At 43.2% G+C, this 22,420-nt stretch overlaps 1 protein-coding gene across 5 annotated transcripts in view; it reads left to right on the forward strand.

Annotated features, from left to right (window-relative positions):
- Positions 1-765: 765 nt before the first annotated feature.
- Positions 766-22,420, forward strand: part of LOC116716864 (collagen alpha-6(VI) chain-like) — a 42,873-nt gene continuing 21,218 nt past the window's right edge. For 2 of the 5 annotated variants that reach the window (XM_032557805.1, XM_032557806.1), the window contains exons 1-14: positions 768-2,082; positions 4,951-5,078; positions 5,363-5,950; positions 6,262-6,813; positions 7,352-7,960; positions 8,545-9,087; positions 9,876-10,433; positions 10,687-11,262; positions 13,162-13,782; positions 14,314-14,934; positions 15,020-15,357; positions 15,975-16,053; positions 16,480-16,622; positions 20,962-21,054. In XM_032557805.1, coding sequence (XP_032413696.1) covers positions 4,976-5,078; positions 5,363-5,950; positions 6,262-6,813; positions 7,352-7,960; positions 8,545-9,087; positions 9,876-10,433; positions 10,687-11,262; positions 13,162-13,782; positions 14,314-14,934; positions 15,020-15,357; positions 15,975-16,053; positions 16,480-16,622; positions 20,962-21,054 — 5,424 coding nt within the window. In that variant the 5' untranslated portion in view covers positions 768-2,082; positions 4,951-4,975. Of the gene's footprint in view, positions 2,083-4,950; positions 5,079-5,362; positions 5,951-6,261; positions 6,814-7,351; positions 7,961-8,544; positions 9,088-9,875; positions 10,434-10,686; positions 11,263-13,161; positions 13,783-14,313; positions 14,935-15,019; positions 15,358-15,974; positions 16,054-16,479; positions 16,623-20,961; positions 21,055-22,420 lie in introns of all 5 variants that reach the window. The other 3 variants (XM_032557808.1, XM_032557804.1, XM_032557807.1) reach the window with 3 other exon arrangements.

A 22,420-nucleotide genomic window follows, 5' to 3' on the forward strand; every position in this document is an offset into this window, starting at 1 on the left:
CCAATGAGAACTAGCAGTTTGATCAACTATGTGGGCGTCCAGCTCTGTTTCTCCATCAGTGCAGGACGGAGAACGGCATCATGTCGGTTCATCCTGCAGTCAGAGAGCAGCCACAGGTCCAGCAGCAGCTGCAGCAGCAGCAGGTCCAGCAGCAGCAGCAGCTGCAGCAGCAGGTCCAGCAGCAGCAGCTGCAGCAGCAGGTCCAGCAGCAGCAGGTCCAGCAGCAGGTCCAGCTGCAGCAGGTCCAGCAGCAGCAGCAGGTCCAGCAGCAGGTCCAGCAGCAGCAGCAGGTCCAGCAGCAGCAGGTCCAGCAGCAGGTCCAGCTGCAGCAGGTCCAGCAGCAGCAGCAGGTCCAGCTGCAGCAGCAGGTCCAGCTGCAGCAGCAGGTCCAGCAGCAGCAGCAGGTCCAGCAGCAGGCTGCTTTGGCTTCAGCTGTATTCAGGGATCCATTCAATAAGTTTAGTTTATTATGTTGCAAAAGCATAATTGTAGTCGGTGTGATAATTTGTGCAGCATCCAGAATGAGCTCATCAGTTCATCCGTTCCTCTCTGCTGTCTGGGATGATGTTCTGTTTTTGTTCTTGTAATTCTGCATTAGACACAGAGTCAATATTAGTGTGAACCAGGGGTCTCAAACTCCAGTCCTGGAGGCCCGCTGTCCTGCAACGTTTAGATGAGCCTCTGCTGCAGCACCTGAACAGGATAATTAGGTCATTAAGGTTCTGGAGAACCGACCCACACCAGGAGGAGGTGATGAAGCCGTTTCATTCCAGTGTTTTGTACCTGTGGCTCATCTAAAACCTGCAGGACAGCGACTGGAGGCCTGGAGTTTGATGCCCCTGAAGACATAAAGCCTGTTGCTGTTAAGCATTTTTGCTTACGTTTCTAAACTCTGTCAACTTTTATCATGTTGATGTCAACTTTAGAGCAACATGAACTCGTATAACCCTTATCATCCCGGCGTCGCATGAAACCAGTTCGATGTGAAAACTGTTTCCAGGGGAACGTTTACTGTGCCACACCGAGGACGCGGTCGGAAAAATGGATCCTTGCGCGAACATGGAAGTATGACTGAGTATGTTGAGAAAATGAACCAAAAATTTAGCTATAAAAAAATCTCTATTCCCATACAGGCGTTCTGACCTTTGACCCCCAGAATATTCTCAGACTTAATGACTGGGGCCTTTTTCCCTCCTCAGATTTTATTTCAGACAAACAAAAATATCAAATCCCAAGCAGGAGAAATGATCCGAGTTGTTCCTCAGACGGACTCAGTGAACCCTTCAGACTGAAACATGGACGCCGTCTGCTCCCTCCTCTGCTTCGCTAAAAGATCTGATTACTTTCTCAGGCGGTGATGTATGATGAAGGCTTCATTCTTCTGCCCCCTGCTGGTTGTCCTGACAGCTGCGTCCAGCCCTGTGGTTCCACCCTGCAGGTGAACTCGGCCTCCGGTTCGTCACGATGGCGAATTAAGACGGAACAGTTAAATCCTGGCAGCGCTCATCTGGAATCATGCAACTCAGTTTTCTCCAGAATTTCCAGGGAAGCATTCCTCTGAGGTTCTGCTCATCATCATGTGAGCAAACACACTTTTCACTTCTTTTATCCAGAAACCACAGATGTGCTGCGGCTGCCAGCATCCAGCCTCTCTGCCCAGAAACTGCTTGTGATGTTTCCAACTACAACGAAGTGAAAGCAGAATCATCTGGGTGCAGGAGGAAACCTGATCAACGTCTCTGGGATTTACATCCAAAACCTCCTGCAGACAGAACCGACTGATCAGAGGAAGTGAAGCCGCCATGACGCCTCGCTACGGAGCCGTCCAATCAGGACGTTTGGAGCCGTTTCTGTCCAGTCTCATTAACCGCAGGCGGCCCGCTGCAGGATCCCTGGGGGTTCAGAACGGAGCCTAGGCCCAGAAGCCTGGACCCAGGAGCCTGGACCCGCCCAGAAGCCTGGACCCGCCCAGAAGCCTGGGCCCTGCGCCTCCTTCATCCTCCTCCTCCTCCTGTGACCCAGTCTCAGTCCTGCAGCTCTGCGCAGGAGGAAAGCAGCTGGTCCTGATGCAGCATCACGACTGTGAGTAACTTCTGTCTGTGTCAGGATTGGGTTTTTTCTGTTGATTTGAGTTTTCTGTGTGTTTATTTTTGGGATTCTGTGTCTTGAGTCTCCATGTTTCCTGTCTTCCCCTCGATTGTTCCCAGCTGTGTCTCGTTCCTTGATCACCCTCTGTGTATCTAATGCAGTGCTTCTCAATTCCAGTCCTCAGTCCTGCTCTGTATGTTTTAGATGTGCCTCTATACCAGAACAGCTGATTCAAATTATTGCATGACGTCTTCTGCAGCCGCCAAGTTCTGCAGAAGCCTGTGAATCACCCAAAGATTCAAACCAGGTGTGTGGCAGCAGGGAAACACCTAAAACATGCAGGGCAGGGGGGCCTGAGGACCGGAACTGAGAAACCCTGATCTAATGCCACCTGTGTCTCTGTGTCTCTGCCGGGTTCTTGTCGTACCGTTCTGTCAGTTCTGTTCGTGTCGCTTTTGATGTTACCTGTTGCTACCAGTGTGAGCATTTGCCTCCCGCTCCTCTCTGCTGCCTGGATTATTGTGGTTTTTTTGGTTTATTAAATCATAATTTTCACTCTGCAACCTGGGTTCATCGCATTGTCCTCACCACCTCACGCCGCAATTCATGACAGTCTGACCTTTGACCTGCAGGATGAGTTTGTTGTTGAGGGAGAAAGTTGCTTCCATCTGGCAGATAACTGATTGGTTTGCAGGTTTCATTTGATGACCAGTCAGATCAGCGTTTTGTGTCGTTCTTCCTCTCTGCTGGTCACATTGAAATGTTTCCTGTGTTTGGTTTTGGGGCGTTTTATTTCTGCTAATGTGGACTGACTGCAATCAGAAGTCTGATGATCAGGTCCTTCATTCACCTGCTATGAACTTATTGCTTCTCTGGCAGCGTTGCTTACATCATATCCTGAATGCCTGCATCGTATCGGACACATTTATCGGCGCTGATTTCCTGAGCTTTGGGGGATCGGAGATCTGTCGATGCTTCCATGTGAAGCCGATCTCATCCACTGATCTCATCTTCCTCTGCAAAGGGTTAAAGGTCAGCTGCTGTCCTAAGACGTTGGACCGACCCACCGGGTCAGGTCTGAAAGTTTTCAGGTAACATTATTCTGTTACCAACTCAGCAACTTTCTTGCTACATTTAAAAAATCTGCCAATCAGAATCGGCAGGTCAGGCTTTTCACAGATCGGCCAGAAAACTGCGATCGGTGCAGCCATACTGCAGATGGAAAACATGCACACATATTCATGACATCCTATTAAATTCATTTCTCTCAGGTGTAATTACAAGAGCTAAAAATTTTATTTATACCAGGTGAGTCTTTCTCACCTGAGAATGTGGACCGGTACCGGTACCAGGCTGATTCTGAGCCTTCAGATAATTTTAAAAGAAGTTTCACATAACTTAGATGTTGATGTAAAAATAATGTTTGTTTTAGACACAAATTATCTGCAGCTTAGAGCCGCTCATGATGTGTTAATGCAGCCTGATGGAAAACATCTTACAATGTCAAACATTGAGAAGTTTTAATTATTGTCAAACGTCATGAAGCCAAAAAACCTCAGAAACATTTCGGGCCGACCGGGAGAATCAACACAAAGAACCGGACCGGTCATGTCGCTGCCAAGCTAAGTTTCTGTTAGCAGCTCCACGATAATCTTTCTGATGAACATTAGCAAGAGAAAACAAACCTTTATCTTGACTTTTAAAGTCTTACTCCTCCCTTTCTCTCTCTCTGAAGAATAAGTTCTTTGTGTGACATCGTTTTGCTAACTTTTCTTCCACCGGAGCTTTGGAGGTTTGAAGGTTTGGAGGTTTGGATGCAGCTCATGTGAACAGGGAAGCCTGACCTACCACGGCCACCAGGGGGAACCCAAGAACAATTAATTTTTGTCCATATACAGAATGATTTCATTATCAAATATATATTGTAAGAAAATCAAAACTTAATAATGAAGTCGTGTGTTTTTGTTAATATAGTCAGAAAGAAATCATTACTAAAAAAATAAGAATCAGTTCCCCCCAGTGACCCTGAGCCCTAAGTGGCCGCTTGGTTTGCTTATCCCTTGGGCCGGCCCTGCCTCCCAGGCTCTGGCTGCAGGAGACATGGAGCAGCCCAGCATGGAGAGGCAGATGCAGACATTTAGCGTAAATGTTCTTCTTAGTGCTGATTTTACTTTCACCAGGATTAAACGGAGATTCAGGAAGTTCTCTTCCTGATGATGGATGTGGTTTGCTTCATTGCTCTTATTTTGAAAAGATTTTATGTTTTCACTGAACTTTGCTTCCTGTCTGTTTGATAAATCCTGACTTGGTAACAAGTTCATAGAAACTTTAAGATCTAAATTAGAGATGATTAACAACACGATGCAGACACCTCAGTTCAGGAGACACCAAACACCTGGGCCAGGTGACCTGGTGTTTCCCTCCTGATGGTCCGGTCGACCCGGTTCTATTAGAACCAGAACATCTGCTCCATCTTCAGCTGCTGTGGTTCTCTTTCTCTCTGCTCTGAGTCAAACCAACCTGCTGGCTGTCCGACCCGTCAGAACCAGTGTCCAGAAACCACCCACTGAAATCTCCTGAACAGAAACACTGAGGCTCCCTGCAGGACAGAAACATCCTGCTGAGGCGAAGCGGGAAACGCTACGACTAGAAACAGAATTAAAATACCACAACCGCCATGATTTATATAGATGTTTAAAAACAAAGAAATGAGGATTGAAGACAATGGAAACCGAAAGCCGGGTCGTCTAAAGGTCGATGAGCAGAAGATCTCAGATCTGACCAGAAGTTATTTTCTGGTTTTTGATAGAAACTGTTGATCCGTTCTTCAGTCCAGATCCTCACTTACTCTGTTTTCTGCAGGAAGTGAAACCACCAAGCATCCAACATGAAGGGGGCCGTGGTCCTCATCATCATCATCATCACCACCACCGCCGGGTTCTGGGCTGTCTCTGCTCAGCCGACACTTGAAATTAAAAAAGAACTTTCTGGTGAGGAAGATGACCTTTGACCTGATCGACTGTCCTCCAGCGCTGCTCTGAAAGGCCTGCCGGAGCGGTGCCGGCTGGCGGAGGTTTTCCTCGCCGTCAGTTTTCTGTGAAGCTGCTGCTATTTTAAAAATGTCTGAGGAGATTCTCCTCCCGGTCGTGGTGATGTTGTACGCGATATTCCAGCTCCTAAAGCGGAAATCCAAGCTGATTCCAGACATAAACCTAGAGTTGAGCTTTGTTTCTTTAAATCAACCATTTTTCATCACATTGATCTTTCTTTCTAGAGTGTGAAAACGCCACATTGGGGGACATCGTCTTCCTAGTTGACAGCTCCACTAGCATCGGCGAGGAAAACTTTAGGATAGTCCGCACCTTTCTCAGAAATGTCATCCAGAACCTCGACATTGGCCCTGATAAAGTACGGGTCGGCTTGGCGCTGTACGGAGACCGTCCCCAGAAGGAGTTCCTGCTTAAAGACCACATGGACAAGACGGCCATGTTGGACGCAGTGGAGCAAATTGCTTTCCTTCGCGGTGGCACAAAAACGGGCAAGGCCATGGACTTCATCCGGGAGGAATACTTCACACCTGAAGCCGGGAGCAGAGCCAGGAAGCATGTTCCTCAGATCGCTGTGCTCTTGACTGATGGAAACTCCAACGACGATGTGTCCTTACCTGCCAAGCGTCTCCGGGACCTCAACGTCTTTATGTTTGTCATCGGAGTGTCTCAGTACAATTATGATCAGCTGAAGATCATCGCTAACCACCCACCAGAAGACTACATCCTGACCACCGACAGCTTCCAGACTCTGCAGAGTTTAAGAAACACTCTGCTGAAAACCGTGTGCTCCTCCCTGGAGATCCAGAAAATAGGTAAGGTGTCGTCCATCTGAGGGTTCGGTTCATTTCAGCTCCTCTCCCTCCACCATATCTACACTGGAACAAGAAAAGCATCACATCTTTGAAATCTATCAGTTGTCCTAATGAAAACGGACCGGTCATCCTCTGAGCCCAGTTGCTGGGACCCTAATAGAACTGTGGTTGTACCAGCATGATTTTTTGCAGTGAACTTTTCTGAATATACAACCATTTAATTTCCCTTTGGGATTAATGAAATATTTTGGAATTTGAACTGAATTTTCTGGATTTGGTTTTCAGCTGATTTTCTTTCTGTCTTCTTCCAGCATTGGCCAATAAATTTGCAGACATCTTTCTCCTGATGGACAGCACCTTAGGGCCGCGACAGTTCATCTTTTTCAGGAATGAGCTGATCAGATTTATCGACCAGATAGACGCTGGACAGTCAAGCTACCGTGTCGGTTTGGCTCAGTATCGCCAGAATGTACAGACTGAGTTCTATCTAAACGCTCATAAAACTAAACAACAGTACACAAAAGCATTGAAAAGCATCCAACAGCTGCCACAAACTGGCCAAGCACCGAACCTGGGAGATGCTCTCAAGTACGCAGGTCAAAACTTTTTCCTGCCTGAAAATGGCGGCCGTGCAAACCAAGGAGCTCAACAGTTTTTGGTTGTTGTTCTTGGAGAAAAGCCTAAGGAACTCTTATATTTGGCCGGTCAAGATGTCAGATCCCAAGGGGTATCTGTTGTAGGCATGAGTTCGGCTGTGCTGGTGGGTGACATGCTAAGCTTTGCGGACAGTGCCTTTAACACTCTGAGGATCACTCAGCTGAAGGATTTCTTCACCACCCAGGAAGTGGAAACAGCCATTGAAGGTAGGAGCCATCGGCCTGTAACAAAGTATCTCAGGTGAACAGAAATAGTGAACTGAATCAGATCACCAACTCTTCCAACAATAGAGACTGATAACTAGGGCTGTAAGCAAACTCAGTTTTTAAGTCATGGTTCATTGACTTGTCTCTACATTATAATTGTAGAAACAAGCAAGCTAATCTTGCTAGCTAACATCAGTTGGCCACATGTATACGACTTTAAAACAATATACTTATTCTCTACACGTGTGGAACCAAAGCAGGATTTACTGATGATATTGAGTATATTTACACATTCTGTAACACCTCCACTAATGACACACAAGCATCATATAGATAAAATTACCTTTGGACTATCCACTGCTTGTCTCACTGACATGTACATCTCTGTGGTGTAATGTGAGTAAATTACAGGATTTACAATGAATCAATGTCCATTTGATGTTAGTTGATCTGTTTGTGGTAATTTAACAAGCTGTTGATTAAAACTTTGTGAATCTTAAGAAGACAATCTAATAAACTTCCTGCATCGTTTCCACAGACTGTCAGAGAGTCAACACTGCAGACGTTGTCTTCATCATCGATGAGTCAGGAGGCATCGGGAACAACAACTTCCAGCTCATCCGGAGCTTTGTGCAGTCACTTATCGGCAGCCTGAACGTCAATCAGACGGGAGTCAGAGTGGGAATTGTTACCTACAATGAGGCTCCCAAAGTCCACGCTTATCTCAACAGCTTCCAGGACCGAACAGAAGCTCAGCAGTTCATCAAGTTGCTCCCTTACCGCGGCGGTGGCTCCAACACTGGAGCTGCTCTGAGGTTCTCTCTGGAGTCAGTCTTCAAAGGGAGGGGCAAAAGGAAGGATGTGCAGAAGGTAGCTATCGTGGTCACAGACAGTAAATCCCAGGATAGCGTGAAGGAAGCTGTGGCAGAGCTACATCGGTTTCCAGTCAGAGTTTTTGCGATAGGAGTAAATGAGAAGACACCAGACCTGTACAACATGGCGTCTTATCCCATCAACAAGCATGTTTTTGCTGTGGACAATTTCATGCAACTAAAACCCTTGAGGAAAATCATGCAGAAGAGTATCTGCAGTGCCATCATTCAGGGCTCCGTCAACTCCTTTAAAAACAGCGCCGACACCAAGGAAGGTGGGAACTTTCACAATATTTAAGGTCAAGCTTACAGGAAAGTCTGTAGATTCCTGTTGAAATGTCTGTGAAGTAAAAAGTTAGACCATGATAAATAATTTATGATATTTTCTACCTCTAATGGTATCTTACTAAAGCCTCACTGAATTGTGTTCACGTCCTTTAAATTAATACTTTGTTGAAGCACCTTTTTATTTAATTTCATCACTTAGTTTTCTTTGGTAAATATTTTCACACTCTGACTTGCAGAGGTTCTCCAAGTCCGTTTGAGCGGACAAGCCTTGGCATCGCGCTCTGCAGTTGTCTCCACAGTTTTATGACTTGTATCAGATCATGCGTCCCCCCATCCAAATTTTAAATTTTCTTCAGTTGAAGATGTTTTGTAGATTTGTACATCTCTCTAGCAAATGGGGCGCTAAGTTTCTCCAAAGAAATACCTCTAGTCAGGTTCTGTCAGTTGTAGGTAGAGTTAGGGTCGATCTAGTGGCGTCACACAACTCAGTCCACTGACTGAAGGACAGACAAACATCACTGCTTACCACAAACACAAGACAAACACTAACCTGTAGCATTTCTGTTTCCAGCATGCTATCAGAAGGATGAAGCAGACATCATCTTCCTCATTGACGACTCAGACAACATCGATTCCTCTGACCTCTCTGACACAAAGAAGTTCATCACTAACTTTCTTGGAGAATTTCGTGACAGACTCGATCATATTCGCATCGGGCTTGTGAAATACTCCAACTTACCTCAGTTGAAGTTTGACCGGATGGCACTCTCAGGCGTGAGCAAAGCTCTGAATGACGTTAATCATGAGGGGGGTCGGACCAACACAGGGAGAGCGCTCACATTCATGGAAAGATATTTCAAGACGGTACCCTACAGTCAGGGTTCGACGTATCTGATCGTCATCACTGCAGGAGAGTCCGAAGACAGCGTCACACGTCCAGCAGAGAAAATAAGGGCGCAAGGCGTCATGGTCTTTGCTGTTGGAGTAAAGAGGTCAAACAAAGCTCAACTGCAGGAGATCTCTGGTGATCCAGACAGGACCTTTAAAGTCAGAGATTACTATTTCCTTCAGTGGATCAAAAACGATATTCTAACACCAATCTGTGGACCTGCAGGTGAGGAAACTAGCAAAGACATTTCTCTAAAAGTAAATGCACTACATATGGCACATTGTTTTTATCAACATGTTAGATTACATAACTTTAGCGGCTTACCTCCAGTACAAGCTGTTATGGAATATAAAGTCTCAAAAAGGACTTAAACAAACATTTTGATTTACCTTTTGCTTTTCTGTCATATTTAAATATTTCAAATCCTAAAAAAATGTTAATATTGGACAAAGATGAGTAAATACCAATGCTAATCAACGCAGATTTCTGTTATCGTGATTAATATGTCTTAATGCACAGGCTTCCATACTTTTTAGAAATTGCTTTCTTTGCCATAAAAAATAAGAGAATCTGATTTGTGTTCATATTTTCCTTTAAACGGAAAATGTCTAATGACTCAGGAGAACAATAACTTCCATGACTCTGTAGGTCAGTTTCCTCTGTAAAGTCAGATTTTGTTATCCAAGTGCAACATGTGAAACAGAACAAAACTAAAACTTATTCCAGCAGCACTTTATAGGATGAGTTCCAGTTCTAGATTACACGCCCCCTTGTTACATTTAAATAATTAGACTTTAAAATCTTTGTCTTTGTTAATTTTTACCATAAGAGGAAAAATATAATGGTATCTTGTGTGGGAGTATATGCATAAGAGCACTTCTAGCTAATCTTTCAGAGAATGTGATAACTTGATTGAGTTTTCTGTTGCGAGAAGCAGAGAACTGTTTAGCTGGACTCTGCAGTTACATTTGGACCGGATCGTACTAACTGATGTTCTTGTGTTCTGTCTCCAGTTTGTGAGGACGCTCCTAGCGACGTCATCTTCTTAACCGAGAGCTCAGAGAGAATCTCTGCAGGAAACTTTAGGAAAATGAAAGAATTTATGAAATCTGTTGTTACCAAGTCTATTGTGGGCATGAATGACATGCGTGTGGGTGTCATGCAATTCAGCACTAAGACAAAACTAGAGTTTCGTCTGAACCGGTACTTCAGGAAAGATGAAATACTGGGAGCCATCGATAACATGGAGCAGCAAAATGGCGGGGTTGAAACAGGAAAGGCCCTCACCGAAGTTTCACAGTTGTTCAAAGAGACTGAAGGAGGACGTCCTACACTGAGGCAGAACCTGGTGCTGATCACCTTCAACAAAGCAACCGATGAATTCAAAGGTCCAGCAGAGGCTCTGAGGCAAAAAGGAGTGTTAATCTTTTCAATCGGAGTGGTGAACAGTAACTACAGCCAGCTGTACGAAATCAGTAGCTCTTCAGACAAAGTCATCAATGAAGCAAATGTTGATCTAATAAGTGAACTGGACGGCATGTTGGCCTTGAAGTTCTGCGATCCACACAGAGGTGAGATTGAACAATGACTATCTGCTTAAGTATTTAATTTTTTCTATTGTTTATAATTTTTTTAATCTTAGATAAAGAATAAAAGATGGTGAGGATCCCTCTTCAACCACACTGTTTGGATCATTGTTGTTTGACGTAGCTGTCATGAAATGTTTCCAGGAACGACTTGCTGTCTTCAGCCCCATCAGGTTGAAAGCTTGGGTTTCACAGCAGTCATACAAGTTGATGTTGTCTTCACTTTTTCTACTCACAGATTGTAAGAAGATTGAAAAGGCTGATATAATATTCCTGGTGGACGGCTCAGGAAGCATAGAAAACCGCTTCGGAAGCATGCAAGTGTTTATGGAGTCTGTAGTGAGCCGGAGCATAGTCAGTAGGGACTCTACCCGTTTTGGAGCCATTCTTTTCTCCAACGAACCTAAAATCAAGTTTACTCTGGAAACCTACAACTCCAAAGGAGAAATTCGTAATGCTATAAGAGCTCTGGTGCCGCCAAAAGATGACACATACACCAGCGAAGCTTTGGACTATTCATTGCAGTTCTTTAACGAGGAACACGGTGGCAGGAGACGTTTCCGCGTTCCTCAGATTCTCATGGTGATCACAGATGGGGCAGCAACAAACCCTGCTAACCTAGGAAAAAATTCAGATGCATTGCGAGCCAATAACATTACTGTCTTCAGTATAGGTGTAGAGAACGCAAACAAGGATGAGCTGCTGATCATGGCGGGAAATAATCAATCCAATGTCTTCTATGTGGATAAATTTGACCAGCTGGAGACTCTGTACAGACAGATATCTGGAGTCGTCTGCAGTATCACCAAACATCGTAAGTATGGAGAATGAATGTGTGGTGTTCAGATACACAACTTACGCTGTCTACATGTATACATACTAAGAAAAGGTTTTGGATATTCCACTTTCAGGTGAAATTGATGAAAAATATTAAAAGTTCACTCTATATTGACATAGTGGTGGTTCCTTTATCTCAAACACTGCAACCTACAGCAGTGGTGGTCATGTCAATGTCTAATGTGACATTGAGCATCAACTCCAGTTTGACAATGACGTCTCCTGCTGTCCACAACTCGTCTTATTGTCTGCTGAGGCGTGGCGTCCCTCTCTTGTTGAAAGACGGACCTTGGGTCATTAAGGTTTTGGGGTCCAGCGTTACAAGCCTCTACAGCAGTGGCCTCAAACTTCATTCCTCAAGGGGCAGAGTCCTGCAACTTTTACATGTGTCCCTGTACTTGAAATAAGTGGTGAAACTATCTCACTAGCATGTAGTCAGGCTCTACGGAGCTTTGCTAATGAGCTAATATTTGAGTTAGGTGTGCTGAAGCCAAGAGATATGGGGAGTTTTTCAGCCATAATTCGAGAGCACACATTTTCATTTTGAAAGCAGGACTTCATGTCTTTCTTCTCTCGATAGTAGCCTGTGTAGCTACTATCGAGAGAGAAACAACGGCCTCAGCTTTCTGCTCCGAATTACAATAAATATCTGAAAGCAGTGTGCTACTGATTGCTAACAGCCTTCTGATCAACCGTGTTACAACATAGTCACAACATGATATTTGTCTGTTTGTCTAATTTAACCTATTTTAGCTAATCAATCCATCTGGGGTGGCGCAGGTTGCTGCAATCGATAGCAGTCACACAGGCACAACCACTAGAAGAAAACAAGCTTACCAAGTACAACACTTTCATTCTATTGGCTGAGAGGTTGCCAGGCAACTGTACATTTCTGTTCCAAGCAGGAGCAGAAAATGTTTTGCAAGCCAGCAGAGAGGTTTGCAAGCAGAGATTTGATCTGAGCAGAGACGAGTTTTGAGTGTGAGGAGAAAGGTTTGAGAAAGCACAGAGAATATTTGACAGAGAGCAGAAGTTTTGAGTACAAGCATTACAAGTTTTCAGAAGAAAGACATGAAGTCCTGCTTTCAAAATAAAAATGTGTGCTCTCAAATTATGGCAGAAAAAGGGTTGGAGATGGAGAGCTGTGGTCCATGAACATGAAATCAGGCCTGTGTTCTTCATACAAGGGCTCAATGACGGATAAAGTAGGTTTTTCAGGTAGCATGTCACAAAATGTAGGGCGGATTGACAAGACACAACTGTCTTCCCTGTAACACCACCACTAAGGGCTGGTCTGGTGACACCATCTCCACCCATCATTGGTGGCCATCATTTCTGCTCAACATCAATCAACTTTTATTAGCATATAGCGACTGAAGCCCATTGGTCTCAGGTCCAGTGTAAATGTTCCTTGGTCCTGGTGGTGTGGTCCACTTCCCCCTGCAGGTCACCTGGCCTGAAGACCACGCTAATGGAAATGGTCCTGAATGGTCTGAGCCTCTCAAGTCCACTTCCTGCTTTTGGAGCGGTCTCCGGTCCGCTTGGTGTTAAGAAATGTATTCAGTTCACTTCTACCAATACGAGACCAAGGTTTATTGGTGGACCAGAGTTCACTTTTTCGGTCCACATTCACACCTCCCAAACACACCAGGGATGTGTGTTTGGGGACAATGTCACATTGGAAACTCCAGTCTGATGATATGGGGCTGGTTAAATTGGATTCTTGGTTCATTCTGAAATTTCACCTGAAAGCCAAATATCCCTAGGTTTTTCTGGCCAGAGTATGTATATTTGTATGTGAATGTCAAAGCAATGTGTTGTGATAATCTTCTGCTCAGCTGTTCTCACTGTGGATGTGATGTTTTTTCTTTGGCAGCTTGTGAACTGATGGACCTGGTCTTCCTGATTGATCGCTCTGGCAGCATCACCTCCACAAATCACAATATTGTGAAAAACTTCACAGCAGAACTAGTGACCAGGTTGGAAATCAGTGATAAACATACACACGTTGGACTCGGGCAGTTCAGTGCAAATTTCCTACATGAGTTTTACCTTAATAATTACTACTCTGAAAAGGACATAGTTGATCACATAAACAGCATAACATATTCAGGTGGAGAAACCTACCTCGGCAGAGCCCTGACTTCTATCAAGGATTATTTCAGCCCGTTGCGAGGCAGCCGCATCCAGAGAAAAGTGCCCCAGACTCTGGTGGTGCTTTCGGATGGTAATTCTTACGACAATGTGGAAAATCCAGCCAATGAGCTCAGAGCACTTGGCATTGATATATTTGCTGTAGCAATTGGAGATGTTTATCGAACGCAGCTCCTTCAGATCACTGGTGATCCACGAAAAATTGTCGCTGTTGGTGACATAAACAACCTGCCAAACTTCAAGACCAAGGTGGTTGATGCCATCTGCAAGGAGAAGCCTGTTCCCACTATTGTTCCCTCTCCTCTTCCTGTTATTTCTACTGTTTCTCCTTTTCCTCCCCCTGGTAAGTTGATAAAATGTGTTTCTGTCCATCAGATCAATCTGATTGGACAGATGGAAATGTATTCAAACCGTGCCAGAGTTCACTTCTACCAATACGAGACCAAGGTTTATTGGTGGACCAGAGTTCAATTTTTCGGTCCACATTCACACCTCCCAAACACACCAGGGATGTGTGTTTGGGGACAATGTCACATTGGAAACTCCAGTTTGATAAACTGACTTCATCAAACTCAAGTTTGATGAAGTCAGATAATATGGGGCTGGTGTGGATGCACCTTTGGTCTCGTGATGTCAGGATGTAAACAGTAAGACGTGTGCATTCAGACGTTTAGAGAAGAAAGGTCACATTAAGTTCACCCTAAAAGGCTCAATTGGATTCTTGGTTCATTCTGAAATTTCACCTGAAAGCCAAATATCCCTAGGTTTTTCTGGCCAGAGTATGTATATTTGTATGTGAATGTCAAAGCAATGTGTTGTGATAATCTTCTGCTCAGCTGTTCTCACTGTGGATGTGATGTTTTTTCTTTGGCAGCTTGTGAACTGATGGACCTGGTCTTCCTGATTGATCACTCTGGCAGCATCACCTCCACAAATCACAATATTGTGAAAACCTTCACAGCAGAACTAGTGACCAAGTGGGAAATCAGTGATAAACGTACACACGTTGGACTCGGGCAGTTCAGTGCAAATTTCCTACATGAGTTTTACCTTAATAATTACTACTCTGAAAAGGACATAGTTGATCACATAAACAGCATAACACATTCAGGTGGAGAAACCTACCTCGGCAGAGCCCTGACTTCTATCAAGGATTATTTCAGCCCGTTGCGAGGCAGCCGCATCCAGAGAAAAGTGCCCCAGACTCTGGTGGTGCTTTCGGATGGTAATTCTTACGACAATGTGGAAAATCCAGCCAATGAACTCAGAGCACTTGGCATTGATATATTTGCTGTAGCAATTGGAGATGTTTATCGAACGCAGCTCCTTCAGATCACTGGTGATCCACGAAAAATTATCACTGTTGGTGACATAAACAACCTGCCAAACTTCAAGACCAAGGTGGTTGATGCCATCTGCAAGGAGAAGCCTGTTCCCACTATTGTTCCCTCTCCTCCTCCTGTTATTTCTACTGTTTCTCCTTTTCCTCCCCCTGGTAAGTTGATAAAATGTGTTTCTGTCCATCAGATCAATCTGTGTTTACTTGATGGAACTCAAGCTGCCTCCTTTTCTTCCTTTAGCTGAAAATTGCACCATCGACATCGCCGTAGGGTTTGATATTTCTGCAGGTTCCATCAATGTGCCCCTTTTCAGACTGGTTACGCCCCTCCAGGAAATCGTCCATCGCGTTGCTACGGTGAACGACCTGTGTTGCTCGGCTTCTGTCCCGACCCGGATCTCCTTCAGCATCGTAGGTGTCGATGGCCGCTCCTTGTTCGACACAAACTTTGAGGCTTTCAAGGAGGATGTTCTGAGGAACGTCATGGACTTTCCATGGTCCCGGGCCACTTCACTCAACCGTGCCATGCTCAAATATTTCAGGGCCAAGTTTCAGTCCAAGTCCAGAGCAAAGGTCAAGGTGAGGTTATGTCTTCATGTGGTCGGTTCTTCCTAAATCTGAGATTGAGTTCAATCAGCTGCATCATATCTTGAGGACACTGTTGCAGTTATGACTGTTAGCAATGAAAATATAGGATGTGATCTGTTTCAAAGGTACACAGTTCCATCTTAGAACATAATTGCATTTTTTTTTTTTCAAATTTGCAATTATGTAATAAGATGTCCGACAACCATGAAGAAGACTGGACTGACTAGACAGATGTTCAGCAGACAGTCACTGACTCCTCCACAGCAAGCATGGCAAAAGCTGGGCTGACACCTGGACACACTGTGAAGTCGGTCCATATTTCTGGATTAAAATCCTTTTTATTGCTCTAATTTCATATTTTATTTTATTTTTTAGAAACTGTTGGATTTTTACTAAGCTGAAAGCCAGAATCATCAAACCAAACAGAAATAACTAGTGAAATATTTCACTCTGTGGGATGGATCCATATCTATCGTTTGAATTGAATTATTGAAATAAAAATCAGTTCCAATGACATTTCATTTACTTGGAGTGATCTGTATTGTTTATCCAGGTTTCAGAGCTCTTAACACCTTAACTATTCTAATGTGATGGACATTTTCCATCAGGTGCTGCTGATTTTCTCTGATGGACTTAATGAAGACGTGGCGATACTGAAGCAGGAATCTGAGCAGCTAAGAGCCTCTGGTAACACCACCACATATTTCCAGTTTCATTTGAACTTCAGCTGCAGATTTCTGCCGCTTTTCTCCATCTTCTTAACTTTGGGTGATGGTTATAATAGGTAATATCATATATTCAATCATATTGATATGAAAATGATGAAGAATTGAAAGACATGTAATTTAATCAATTGTAGATAAAGAAGAGCCATTGAGCTGCTTATGATCTGCAGCATTTTCCACCGATATCAGTAGTCTGGGTCTTTCTACTGATGTTTTTCTTTTCAGGACATCATCAGCAGTTAAAAAACGACCTTAGATTGTTACATCATCACCTTATTTAACAGAAGGTGGAGCTCCATCTAATGATTGACTCACTGACACTTCAAAGTGAGGAACAATCGTGATTTAAAGTATCAGTACTGAAGCCTTAGCTGTTCGTCTTCTGCAGGAGTCAGCGCCCTGTTCGCCGTGGCCTTGAAGGATGCGGCTGCCGCACAGCTCCAGATGGTCGAGTTTGGACGGGGATACTACTACCAGGCTCCTCTGAGAATCAGAGACCTGAGCATCAGTAGCACCATCCTGCAACAGATGGTGAGTTTAGAAAAAGCTTCTTTAAACCATTTTAAAGGTTTTGTGAATGAGAAAGCACCCAGACGTCTAGTCACGGGAGATGTCACAGGTCTACCTCCCAATCTTCTGCTAAACTGGACAAAGGAATAGTTAGCTCCAACAGACCGGTCCCCAACGATCCAACTTATTAAGGTTGGCAGCTTAATGACGGCACCAGGGAAGCATTACCCTGTTGTGGATCGGTTCGGCAGGTGGAATATGTACGGCAGCAGCTGGTCATTTTCTCACCAAAGATGATGGTTTAAAAAACATAAAGATGGACTACATGACTGCGTCGGACCATCTCCATGTCTGCAGCTACGCTAGTTAGCATTGGTCAGTATCTGTAACGGCAGAGTCATGGAGCTGAGGAGTGAAGGATGGTCCAGTCCAGCTCATAAACGACTGCAGCTCAAACTGCTGATGTACATCCTGGTTGTGATAGAAAGGTTTGTGAATACACGACCTCTTTTTCACCTCAAGGGGTTGCGGACCTGTCCACATCCCTGCCGCTAACTAATAATCATATTTTCCTTGCTTTCACTTGGATGGCCGGGTGAGTCTGTGTGTTGTTTGAGGAAAACATGATTCTGGGAAAGGAGACTGAGATTGTTTTACCTATTTGTTTTTGCCAGCTTATTCCTGGCTTCTTGTTCAAGTCAAGCTAATGTGTCTGTGATTGTAACACACCTGGTTGGAGCTGAGAGACAGCAGTATTTACAAAAGTTGGAAAAAGCTAGCTTAGAAACTAGGCCTGTCGCGATAAACGATAAATCGATTAATCGTACGATAAATTAAAACTATCGACGTCATTTCAATTATCGGCATTATCGTCTCTCCCGGCCTTTTTCTCTTTCTGTTAATGACACCGAATGAAAAAAGGCTCAACTCCGGTGCTCTCCACTGATCCTCCCTTCCTCATTTCCTTAGTGTAAAGCCCAGCGCACACTACACGATCTTAGAGCTGTCGGCCGATTGTCGGCCCATTTTCAAAACCTGACAGATCACACATGAGCCGACAGAAATCCTAGGTATAACGGTTCGATCGGGTTCATTCCTGCCGTGTGGTGTCCAACAATGGGCACAAAATAATGGCTACAAGTCCAGTGAACTAATTTTAAAACCAGGTATTAATCAACAGAGGTGTGACCAAGTCACTGTGTTGCAAGTCTCAAGTAAGTCTCAAGTCTCTGTCCTCAAGTCCGAGTCAAGTCTCAAGTAAAGACAGGCAAAAGTCGAGTCAAGTCTCAAGTCAGGAACCTTTAATTTCAAGTCATTTCGAGTCGTTTTTATTTTATTTTTTTAATAATTTGCAATTATACATAAAATTCAAATATTAGACCATTTGTTCTTTTTAAAATATGTATTTGAGGTTCATTTGTGATCCTCTTATTCATCTGGTATTCTTCAAATCTGTCAGAAGTAAACAGATGTCAGAAAATAAATTACAGCCTTTCATGAATTACATTTGACTTCAGTTTACTCCTTCTATTCATAAATAAACATCAACACTACAACAATCATAGTTTTCAAAAAATAAAATAAGTATAAATGAAGTTATCACAAGTAAACTCAGGAAGGCCTGGTGCATTTATTTTTCTGCTTTTATTTCTAAGTATGTTAGTTTCAGTCCTCCGTAAATATGGGACAGATATTCTAAACACAAAATTTATTTGGGACAGTCACTGTATTTGGTCTTTTTTTTTTTTTTTCCCAGCAAAGCTATACTACTTGGAAATGGGTTCTGTGCGACATGTGACAGTCACGCCGGTCATTAAGTCAAAAACAGTTGACTTAATGCACTGACTGCAGTAAACAATATATTGTCAATATAATTTCCCAACGTAGATGTCTTCAAATACACCAACCATCCTTAGATGATACTAGACCCGGCTCATCATCATGATGGGACAGAGAGACTCTGTTCCCTGTGTTCAGGTCCAGAATCTGCTTTCTGTTCCGGAGCCCCGCTCACTATCCACCGGCTTCCTGAGCTAACACGGTGCACATTATTTGTGGAGGCATTTGAAGGACCGGATTTATGGTAAATCATCACCAATTTAACCCGGAGTACACATGCTAACACGAAGTTAGCTAAAGTCAACTATCTTACAGCAAAAGAAAAGCGCCACCTACCGATCTTTGTGAAGCTTCAAATGCCGGACAAAGTTGGACGTCGTGGCATCTCCATCCGATATTCTCTTCTTGCATGTTTTACAAGTTGCAGTTCGTTTTTTAGTCGAAAGTTCATAACCTACATAGCCTAAAGAAATTACTCGCGGAAGCATATTCGAGCGGTTATTTCGTATTTCGTTCCCTGAGCTCTGTAGCTTTGCCGCGTTTTTTTAAACGTCCAAATCCTGTTAATTTGATTGGTTGTGCTGCAGCTACGTACACACACATACATAAGGAGAGAGGAAAACCATAGTGACGGTCTGCGCATATTGATACGGAATGAGTGAAATTAATTAATGACGCCACTTTATAAATAATGTGTTTTAAATTTTAAGACTTTGAGTAAAAAATATCAAGTCTTTTCAAGTAAACAGCTTCAAGTCGAGTCAAGTCCCAAGTCAATGGCATGAAAGTCAAAGTCAAGTCCGAGTCTTTGAGCATTTTTTCAAGTCAAGTCTCAAGTCGTGATTTTAACGACTCGAGTCTGACTCGAGTCCAAGTCATGTGACTCGAGTCCCCACCTCTGTTAATCAATGCTTTACTACAATCTACCTGCAATGCATGTGGCTAGTGTCAGCAAAGTCCTGACTGAATGAAAATCATTATAAACTATTTACGTCATGTTAACGAAGAACAGCTGAAAAGTTACCGGGTTTATCAACTGCGGTAGCAATTTCGCTCCAACTCCTCCTCTTGTCATTTCTATATTCTTTGCATGTTGAATAAATATTAATGTTGTTTCCAAGGCGGCTGGACTTCGGGTTGCGCCGTGTCAGCTGTTTGGGATTCCCCTCCGTAATTTCCCCTCAGAAAACACGGAGGAGAATCCGCGCTTTCTGATTGGCTGCCTGTCACATTCAACAGGCTGCGTTAACTCTCCCAGTCGGGGAAAAATCCTGATTTAGATCGGAGGCAACGACTATCTACCATAACACACCACACAATCTTAGAAAGACCAATGTTTTAAGATTGTTGTAAGGGGGAAAATAGGAGCAAAAAATCATGTAGTGTGAATTATTGCATCAGGTAGTTGATGTGCCCATCTTCTCTATTTAAATCTAATTATTACTGAAGGGCAACATAATATACAGACTTCATAATCTGCACTCTTTTGGTTGAATGCAGTATTTATTTCCACTTTGGCTTTATGTTGTTTAGTTTTTATCAAGTACATTTTTTGTTAATGGAGACTGAGAATCCATTTTGTTTTTGGTTGTTTTGTTTATTTAGTTTATCAGCTCCAGTGTTAAATATTCTTTTGAAAATAAAGTGTATCTATCTTTGGCAGGAAATCACATGCATTATTACGTCATTTCCATTAAATCAGTGTAAAAAGGTCTTCAGACAATATTATCGTTTATCGCAATAATTTTTTGAGACAATTAATCGCTCAGCAAAATTTGCTATCGTGACAGGCCTATTAGAAACCGACCCATCCCTCCTTCCTCCTGAAGTGTTGATCAAATTGCCGATTTGGCCTAAATTCCCACCACATGAGGCGTTTTCCCTTACACTGGAGCAGATTCAAAAACGGACGAATGTTTTTTCCATACATGCTAGGCTACATGACGGTGAGGCATTGTCTCCATGGTTACTACCTCGGTACCTTCTCCATAATACAAGATTTGATTGCATCTTTCTAATCATACTCACTTATAAAGTATATGAACGTTAGTCTTCTTACCTTGTAAAGGCTGACAGTCATTATGATTGACGGCTGCTATCCATCGCCGCTGCATCTTCCCTCATTAAAAGAGATAAAATAACAAGTTTGGTTTTCACCCTTACCTGTTAGAGCAGCCCCCTCACCAGCTGAGCATTTTAGTAAAATGAACTAAATAAAAGCGACGTCAGGTGACCAGCTGTGTGGTTTTCACAAGCTTCACATGATCACATGGGTTGTTTTGGCGTCCATCATGGCGGAGTGGGCGGCGTTCTGAAGAGCCTGACGTCAAGTGCAAAGGGTCATTATGTCTTATTAATAACTAAAGATGCTGTTAGCTGGCGTTGCTACCATAAAAGCTAACATGTCTTTACACCATTAAACCAGGAAACTGTTTTGCACAGGACAGGATTGAGATAAAAGTTTTGCTGGATTGCTATTGTTGAATTTAGATTTTTGTATCTTCTGTATGACTTCTTGCAGAGCTCTGTAGCGGATCGGGTTTGCTGCAACGTTTCGTGTAAATGTTCGGGACCTCCGGGCCCTCGTGGTCCTCCTGGGCAACCTGGAACAAAGGTGAGAGGAAAACTTTTCTCTGTTTCCAGAACTACAGCAATGTTTCGATTGCATGTTCACTGTCAGGTCCAACAGGCTCACTGAGTCGACCTCATTCCTCATCTTACCTGTGTTTTGGACAATGGTCTCAGCAGTAACTTTGTCCGGTAACTTTAGGTAAGTAGGGAAAAGCTGATGCAAACCTTTGTGGTAGTTCAGACGATAGCTGTGTCTAGGAGAGAGGCAGGGTTAAACAGTGAAACACTGGGTCAGCCCCAACAGCAGCACCTTCACCAGCAAAATCAATCCAAACACATGATATACATAAACCAGGGTTTGGATATTTCATATCCACGTAACGGGGAAAGGCTCATATAAATGACAGAAGAAATATTTTCTATCACAACACCCAATTTCAGCAGCTAGATGAAAAAACATACATGCTTGCTAAACACAGATAACCAAAGAAACACAAAGCAATGAGAGTCAAAAGACCTGAGCTCCATCTTCTTAAGAAGCTACCGTTCGAATGTAAAGCTCAAACTTTGCTCTTTCCAACAATATCAGTGTCTGTATGCAAAACTCGCTGAACCAGCAGCTGGCGAAGAGGAAAGACGAAGCTCATTTCATGAAGCCCAAAGCATAAAGAGAGTCCTACCTTTCGTTTTTTAGGGTTTTATTCCAGGTTGCAGAAAATATTTCCACTTGGCTCCTAAAATAAAAACTAAAGACTAAAATAAAAATACAAAAATAAGATATAATAGTCTAAAAATACTACGATTATTAGGCAGAAGAAACAAGTTTTCAATATCAAACTTTCCATAAAATAATACTTTGGTCATGTGTACCTGACAGAACAGGGTAATGTAATTACAACATGTCATGTTTTCTGTCTCATTGATCTGCAAACGACACAAAAGGCTCAACGGACAGAAAACGACACTACAACAAATCTAATACATTTAAAATGTGTTTGTTCTTTCTTCATCAAAGTTACTTTATTAGATAGAATATTCAGAAATTGTACTCAAGTAAGAGTAGGAATAGTTTATAATAATATTACTCAAAGCAGAGCAGGAAAACTACACAAATGTAACTGGATCTAGTTACAACTCACCTGTGAACACAGAAAACAACTTTAGTAACCTTTTTAACAAGCCTAATGTGACATATTATAAACCAGTCATAACTTAGTTATCATCTAGATCCACCAATATTACTTGACTTATTTAATTGGAAGAAAGTGTGAAAATGTTTTTTACCTTTTGCTGGCTGGTCGCTGACCCACAGGTATAAACCGCCGTTAGCACGCGTGTGCGCTCACGGTGCGTTTAAAGATGGCTCGGGAAAACACGTTACAGCATCTTAACAGCGGTTTGGGGAACCG

Source organism: Xiphophorus hellerii, chromosome 3 (genome assembly GCF_003331165.1).
Source record: "Xiphophorus hellerii strain 12219 chromosome 3, Xiphophorus_hellerii-4.1, whole genome shotgun sequence".
Lineage (NCBI taxonomy): Eukaryota > Metazoa > Chordata > Actinopteri > Cyprinodontiformes > Poeciliidae > Xiphophorus > Xiphophorus hellerii.